Here is an 8,422-nt window from a genome sequence, read left to right on the forward strand (position 1 = left end):
GCAATATGATGAATTTTGGACATTGCCCATAATGATGTAAGAGCTCCCTCCCACAGTCCTCTGACTCTCTGCTAATCATTCTGTTTGTGCCTCCCTTCAGTGTCTTTCTCCCTGATTTGCTATTTCTGCCTCTCTCTCTTCTTCCCCGTCTTTCTATTTCTCATTCTTTTTGTCCCTTCCTCTGAGGAAACTGGAGCACTCACCAAGTAAATGTCTTCATCTGTGTGTGTGTGTGTGTGTGTGTGTGTGTGTGTGTGTGCTGTGAAATAGGGTTTATTTGTTAGGGTGACATATTGGTGCCCTTGCGCTTCACCTCTCAACCCAAACATTTAATTTCATCCAATAACAGGCATGTCAGCTGTTTACTGCACATATCACTCACACACACACACACACACACACACACACACACACACACACACAGGTGTAGTTGTGTATTATAATTCCAGCTTTATGAAGAAAGCTTAGTGCTCTTAATAGGCTCTAAAGCCTGACCCACTCACCTTTGCTTCTCCACACATTATAATTTGCATGTACTGTACATGCTCAGCTAATCATGCTGATTATTTCACCCACCAGTATAAAATCCTATAGGGTCTGGCACTAGAAAAGGTTCACAAGCCACATGGCTGATTAAACTTTGCCATAAGCAGACAGCACACCAGCGAGATGGTTCCTTCTAGATATTAGAGGTTCTCCTATAGAAACAGGGTCTCTAAAAACAGTAGTGGAGACCAGATAATGTGTAAGAGTTGGCTACTGGGAGGTTCAAGCAGTCCAAACTGTCATTGAGTCAGCCCCTTTATTTCAACCTTCAGTTATAATAGCAGGACCAAAAGTGACAAAGAAAATTTGCCCACACAGTTCTGAAAAGCGTAACATTTTCAATTAAGTTCACTAAATAGCTTTGCAGCATAATCAGCATTGTGTTTGGGAACAATCAAATGGATCCACCACATATTCAGAAGAAACCATGCAAATTTCTTTTGTTTGTGAAACAGTGGAGCAGGTATTTTTATTCTGATAGATACATTGATGGGGTCTTGGAGTTTACCAAACTTTTCTACTTGTCTTTCCTTCTGTTTCTTTGCAGCGATGGATGGGCAGACCGGTATGACGTAACAGATGGCTACGTCAGGGAAGCGGCCGGTGGTATCACCATCAAGCTTCAGTCGGCTGATGTGAAGTGGTTTGACGAGTATTACCTTAAACTTCGCCCAGAAAACAACCAGAGGAACCCCTGGTTTCCAGAATTCTGGCAGCATCGTTTCCACTGTCGACTTAAAGGCCACCCGCAGGAAAACAGCAAATACAACCGCACCTGTAGCAGTGAGTATAGACACAAATAAACACAACAGCACAAACAAAATGGAATATTCTGTAGTTTTATATAATTTTTCATCACAGTAATTATTAGCTACATTTTTTAGATTAATTGTTTGTGAACAACCATCTGGGGTACTGAGAAAGAGAGAAGCTGCATTGTTTTGGGTCAACATAATAGGCTACAGTAGCAATCTGCATTTTTATTGACATGCTTTCATAATGGCCACTATTAATGCAAATAACACCCACAAAACATGCAAACAGACTGACTGAACACACAAACACACCTACGCACATACCATATGGATAATACACACAGCTTTTGTGGTTCATCTGGAGATATCCCTCGTGGCTGTGGGCTCACCCTCCCTTTATTTCTTTGTGTTTGTATCCCTCCATCTTTCTCTTTCTGTTTCATTCTCTCCATTCAAACGCAAAATGGTGTGTGAGAGCTGCATCAAAGGGAGACATGTCTCGTGTATTCTAATGAAATGGGACATGAAATACAAATGAACAGGACACAGAAAGAGGCAGAAAGAAATGAGATGTGGAGGTGGGAAGTGGCTGATGAGAAGAAATGAGAAGGAAGAGAATGGACTTTGATGTCAGGGGGAAAAAGCAGACTGTGTTTCATAAAAGTAGAAGGGAAATTAAGAGTTTCTCTGATATACCTGCCTTTCTCTTTCCATCCTTCCTCACACAACCCGATCCCCACTCCCTCCGTCCTTCCCTTCCTCCCGACTCTACCCACCATCCTCTGCAGAGCGAGAGTCGCTTCGGCAGCAGTATGCACAGGACACTAAGATGGGGTTTGTCATTAATGCCATCTACTCGATGGCATATGGCCTGCATAACATGCAACGGGCACTCTGCCCAGGCTATCAGGTAGGCACTGTACTGATGGATGGATGGGGGGGACATACTAGGGCAAACCAAGGAGATGAAGCAAGGGGATGAAAGGGTGGAGAGTGAGAAAATGCACCATGTTTGCTGGTGTTTTGATTGGTAAAAGTTTATCTTTATATATTATGTTAGTAGCACAGTACAGTAGTCATTCTCTGAGTATACTTCACTGTAATTAAGCAGCATGTTTATACAGTTTATATCACATTGCTTTTTTATCAACATGAATGGCCATTGACCACCATTTCCAAAGTGGCTTGAGCACACGCAAAGACATGAAATGTTACTTAAGCTGTGGAAATTTTTGCTGTATTTGACCTAATATGAAAAATTTATGAATTTAAGGGCCTATGTGATGCCATGCGACCTATAGATGGCTCTACACTCCTGGACTTCCTGATGAAAACTAACTTCACAGGCGTGTCAGGGGAGGGAATCTTATTTGATGAGAATGGAGACTCACCTGGCAGGTACGCACTGTAGCTGAACAAATCTTTTTTGTGTGGCCTTTTGAGTTGCAGGGTTATGTGACATGACTGTTTACATTAATGTATTTGATGTACTCCTTTTATCCACAGGTATGAAATAATGAACTTCAAAAAGATGGGGAAGGACTACTATGACTACATTAATGTTGGCAGTTGGGACAACAGAGGTTTGAAGATAGATGATGATGAAATTTGGCCCAACAAAGACTCCATAATCAAGTCAGTCTGCAGTGAACCCTGTGACAAAGGACAGATTAAGGTGAGATGACTAATACAGATAACATTTTTCAAGTATGTTCATTTCACATAAAATACAGAATAAAGTCAAGTTTACATGCTGTAAGAAATCATTACAGGCAATATTGTGAATCCAACATCCTTCCATGGAGTGTTTACTGTACATGACAAATCTTCATATATGGAAAAGATTATACACAATTTCTGCTACCTCTTTTAACTAATTAAAAAGACATACATTGGCCTTCTGATTATTAGTGGAATAAAATACATCACATAATACAGTGCAGGCTGGTACACATGAGCTGGCGTTTACAGCACCTTACTGCAAGGCTTCACAACACAAAGGTAAAGGTACACACAGACATTGTGCATTCTGTCCCTGCCAGGTGATCCGTAAAGGTGAGGTGAGCTGCTGTTGGACGTGCACTCCCTGTAAAGAAAACGAGTTTGTGTTCGATGAGTACACCTGTCGAGCCTGTGAACTGGGCTCCTGGCCTACTGATGACCTCACAGGTCAGTCTCTTTCTGTTTGTGTCTGCATGTTTATTTATAACATTTAAGTGCAATCTGCCAAGAAAATACTTGAATAGAAACTACAGTTTTTGGCCATGCCCCTGCGTAGAAATCCTGTAATATCAAAGCAGCAGTAGTGATGCTACTCGAAGGAAACAGTGCAATGATATGAGTGTGTGCATGTAAGCGAGTAGGGTCATAATAAAGGAGGTGTAGTAGAATGAGATACTTGTGTTTTCCCTGACACAGTGTGCAATTAGAGCATATGATTATACATAAATCCTGCACCAGATACATTAGGGAGAGAAACTGAGAGACGAACCCTCTGTTTCACCCTCCCCTCCTCTTTTGCTTTCCTTCCCTCCCCTCCACTCCCTCTCCCTTATCCCTTTAATTTGTTACCAACATGGTCACCCATGTTTTAATTATTCTGCATCAAGAGCAGCTTTCAATGCAAATACATTTCAGTTGCAATGAAAATGTATTTCCCCTCCATTGCGTTCGAAGCGGTTGGATATTGCCTTGTTATGCTTTCAGCTGCTCATTATACTGCGTGCTAGCTCCTCACCAAGCTCAATGATTAAAACATGAATCGAGCCCTGCTGAAAATTCAGATTGAGCTTCACTGCCAGACACAGAAGCATCCTTAAACTAAAACAGGGAGCAAACCAGTGAGAAATAGAAAGAGAAAGTTGACAGAGAAAAAGAGGCAGATAAAGAATTGAAAGCCTGATTGGGGTTACCCATGTATTACTTTGTGTTGTTCATGTGTGTGATTACGTGTATGTGACTCATTTCATCAACAATAAGTGCTGCGTGTCCCCCAGCGGGGCTATATGGAACAGTAATAATGAGGTGTAAACAAACTGCTTGCCCTGTTCCTCCAGCAGACATTTTGATCTCTCTCCCTCAGGCCAAAAAAAGGAGAGAAAGAGAGGGAGAGATAAAGAGAGGGAGAGCTAAAGAGGCGGAGGGAACAGAAGATGGAACAAGGTCTCAGTTGGCAAAGACATAGGTACAGTGGGTGTGAATACCATAGAAAGCAATAGGAGAGTTTTTGGAACAGCAATAGAGCAAAAACAGGAAAAAGAGAGTGAGAGAAAAGTGACTTTGAAACATAAAGAGGAAGAAAAAGTGAAAGAGAGAGGGAGAGAGAGATGGAGATGAATAGAGGCTCTGACAGAAGCAGCAGCCAGGGAGAGTGAAAGGAGCAGAAAAAGCGAGGATTAGCTTTGGGATTTGAGCCTCTCCACTGATCGGTAAAGTTCCACAGACTGAGTCTGAGAAGGAGTTTGCCTCAAAACTTTATATTGACTGAACCCCCCCCCTCTTAATGTACCAGTTTGGCTTAGGGTCACACACAACACAATTTCCTGCAGGTTCCGTGAACTAATTAAGTATTTAAATGCAGACAGCCGATGCTTTTCGGCTGCTCTGAGAAAACCCATGAGAAATACACTGATCTGGTATTTTCGGGCCAAACATCTTGATGTATGTGGGCAGGATTAATTGGAGCTAAATTCTCAGCAAGTTCCTTAGTTTCCTCCCACTTTACATGATGGGTGGGTGGTCCTCACCCCTCACGGAGAGGCGAGGCAACAGCTACTGTAGTCTTTGTGTCTTCAAAAGGGGCTAAGCTAAAGTAGTAAAACAGCACTATCTCATGATGTTGAAAACATACATACATTTGAATACAAGTAATGGAGAGTTTCAGACCTGTGATTTTCTATCACTATTTTAGATTATGATTTACACTGGATTTATCAAATTTTAATGCAATGCAATGGCAGTGATACAAGCCTGTAAGTGGGCCACATCTTTTGCAGAGTGCTTCTGCCTGACTTAGTTTCTGTCTGTTTGTTACCGTCCCCTTAGCTCCTCTTCAGCAATTAGGCTGCTGTTTATGCCCCTAGACCTAACCACATCACTGATTTGATAAACTTTATTGACCGTGTTAAAGACAAAGTCATTAAATTACTTAAGTCTTTTTTAATGACTGTTCCGTCTCTTCTGTTCCCCCTGCGATTTGCACTACTGTACAGGTGTGTGCGTATGTGTGTCTGTATGTGTGTGTGTGGTTGTGTGTCTGTAAGAGAGAGAAACAGTAAGGGAGGATAGAAGGAAAGAGAGAAAGTGAAGCTATATAGGGACAAGAAGTTTTAGAAAGAGTCTACGTGTGTCTCTGCTGCTACAGTATGTCTAGACCAACCAGCCGGATAATTTCAGCAAGCGTTAAGACGGTTCGTAATTAGAACTGTCCCTTTAATTAATGACACTTTATCTCCTTGCCTAGGAGGAAGACAGAGATGGAGGGAGGAAGAGAGGGAGAGCATTAGGGAAAAAGGTGGAAGGGATAAAGATGCAGAGAGACGGGGGAGATATTGGGGAAAAGAGAGGGAGTGATGGATGGGCAGGGCAGGAAACAGATGCAAAGATTGATGACAGGGGACTGAGAAGAAGGGATAAAATAGAGACACAGATGGAGGGATAAGAAAGAAAACATAGACAACAGAGTGGTATGTATTGCTTGGTCAAAGATGTGCAGTCTGAAGTAAGTGATGAGATAGTGAAGAAAGAGAGATGTAAAAGTGTCTTTTCTAACACTCATGCTATACTGTTTAGTTACTGGGCTTCACACACATCCAATAAAAGACCTTGATTGATTTTGTATGAAGAAATGCATGTCCACATACTTATATCCCCAGGCTGTGACTCAATCCCAGTGGAGTACCTGCGGTGGGGAGACCCTGAACCCATTGCGGCTGTGGTCTTTGCCTGCCTTGGTCAAATGGCCACATTCTTTGTCACTGCAGTCTTTATCAGGTAATCAAATCTCTCATTTGTCTATAGCAGGGGTCAGCAACCTTTACTATTGAAAAAGAAATGGCCCAAAACAAAAGGAATCAAAAACCATATTTGATCTTGATAATGCTGATTTCAAGCATACCGGTAAGCCAGCAGTGGTGGTGTTTTTCCTCTGAGACTTTTCTTTTTTGTATTTGTAATCCATAGCTAGCCTAGCTAGGGAGACTCAATGCTGCTAGCACTACTATACTGAGGATCAGCAAGATGTAGGGGAAAAGACTCCAGGTCAGGATGTAACGTATGACCCACATTGTAGTTGGCAAAATCTTTTTTTTTTTTCTTTTTCTGTGTGTGGCTACACATTTTTACAAATGGAGAATGTAAGGATCACTTTGAGCCTACAACTTAAATAAATGGAAAAAAATAGCCGTTATTCATTTCCACCTGACTTTTGTCAAAGCCACAGGGTGCCAATGTACTAAAGGATCTGCAGGTTGCCTACCCCTGGGCTTGTATGCAAGCCACGCTAGACTAGACATAAACACACACCATACATACCAACTTTGCACATTTCTGCTCTTTTCTTAATGACGTTTTTCATGAGTGTGTGTTTAAAATCTTGTATTTACACTGTATGTCTGTCTGAATACGTCTGTGTTCAAGGTTCCGGGACACCCCAGTAGTGAAATCTTCCAGTAGGGAGCTCTGCTACATAATACTGGCAGGGATCTGCCTGGGGTACCTGTGTACCTTCAGCCTCATAGCCAAACCCCATGTTGTCCACTGCTACATCCAACGACTGGGAATAGGCCTGTCGCCTGCCATGAGCTACTCTGCGCTCGTCACGAAGGTGAGGACTGAGTTAAGGATTTGTGAAATAAGTATGAAATATATGGTGCAGCAAGTGGACTTACCTCCAAAGTCCCAGAAAACCCCTGTTGTTAGATGTATGCCAACCTGCCTTGATCATCAATGCTTCAGATGCAGGAGAAGCAGCAGCAGTAGTACATCTGCAGGTTGAAGCAGAATTCTTTTTCAGTCAAAGTATTTCTCACAAATATGTCTGTACAAAAACAGTGGCAGCGATGTAGAAATACAGAAAGCAGATGGCCAGAATGTAGATACAGTATGTTCAATATATAGTACATTAAAAGTTGCTGATGGTGTTTACGGTCTGACCCCAGACGAACCGAATCGCTCGGATCCTGGCAGGAAGCAAGAAGAAGATCTGTACAAAGAAACCTCGCTTCATGTCAGCCTGCGCTCAGCTCATCATTGCCTTCCTCCTTATACTGCTGCAGCTGGGCATCATCGTGGCTCTCTTCCTCATGGAACCGCCTGAGGTAAACTGTGTGTGTGTCACTTACTGTGTCTGTTTGTCATTGTGAGTGGGAGAGTGGCTCGGTGAAAGATGGACTCAAGAACTGGTTGACAGACAAATTAACAGAGAGAGAGAGAGAGAGAGAGAGAGAGAGAGAGAGAGAGAGAGAGAATTAGTTAACTAGAAAAAAGTTGAAGCATAATCAGGGCTTTAGTCTCCAAGATTCTGTTTCTACACTTTTTGTTTGTGCTATTTATACTTCTGTGTTTCTTTTCTTGCTTAGTTTAGCAGTGCAAACTGTTGTAGGCACAGGTGGAACTACATTTTGGCTGGTCGTTTTCTGTCATTCTTGTGCAACAAGCTCAATAGCTTTTGCTTTTTTACAGGCCTGTGACTGCTACAGATACAGGATGTGTTTTTCTTTGATTTATTGATGCTTCTGAAATACATTACCTACCCTTTAATGTTACTGTTGTTACATATTTGCAAACATCTTTCCCAGTTTTGTGGAAGAAAAAAATGTATCCTGGTAGCAACAACTTCTTTGAGCTTTTTATCACTGCCATGTTTCCTCCTCTGTCTTTACAGGTGATCCATGACTACCCCAGCATCCGCCAGGTCAACCTCATTTGCAACACCACTAACCTGGCTGTGGTTGCCCCGCTGGGATACAATGGCCTGCTTATCCTCAGCTGCACCTTCTATGCCTTCAAGGTATCAACTGAAGCATTTGTAACTATTCCACATTACAACCTAGAAATCAAAAGGCTTGTGATGATTTTTTTCTGTGACACAATTCTGAATATGATTTATTGACAATATCACC

At 42.1% G+C, this 8,422-nt stretch overlaps 1 protein-coding gene across 6 annotated transcripts in view; it reads left to right on the forward strand.

Moving 5' to 3' along the window:
* Positions 1 to 8,422, forward strand: part of grm5b (glutamate receptor, metabotropic 5b) — a 76,972-nt gene that overhangs the window by 54,863 nt on the left and 13,687 nt on the right. For all 6 annotated transcript variants that reach the window (XM_051396552.1, XM_051396550.1, XM_051396554.1 and 3 more), the window contains exons 7-15: positions 1,094 to 1,329; positions 2,090 to 2,211; positions 2,575 to 2,699; positions 2,808 to 2,976; positions 3,344 to 3,470; positions 6,176 to 6,293; positions 6,939 to 7,125; positions 7,460 to 7,618; positions 8,185 to 8,310. In XM_051396552.1, the coding sequence (XP_051252512.1) occupies positions 1,094 to 1,329; positions 2,090 to 2,211; positions 2,575 to 2,699; positions 2,808 to 2,976; positions 3,344 to 3,470; positions 6,176 to 6,293; positions 6,939 to 7,125; positions 7,460 to 7,618; positions 8,185 to 8,310 (1,369 nt within the window). The remainder of the gene's footprint in view (positions 1 to 1,093; positions 1,330 to 2,089; positions 2,212 to 2,574; positions 2,700 to 2,807; positions 2,977 to 3,343; positions 3,471 to 6,175; positions 6,294 to 6,938; positions 7,126 to 7,459; positions 7,619 to 8,184; positions 8,311 to 8,422) is intronic.

The sequence above is a fragment of the Dicentrarchus labrax genome, unplaced genomic scaffold (assembly GCF_905237075.1).
Source record: "Dicentrarchus labrax unplaced genomic scaffold, dlabrax2021, whole genome shotgun sequence".
In the NCBI taxonomy this organism is placed as follows: domain Eukaryota; kingdom Metazoa; phylum Chordata; class Actinopteri; family Moronidae; genus Dicentrarchus; species Dicentrarchus labrax.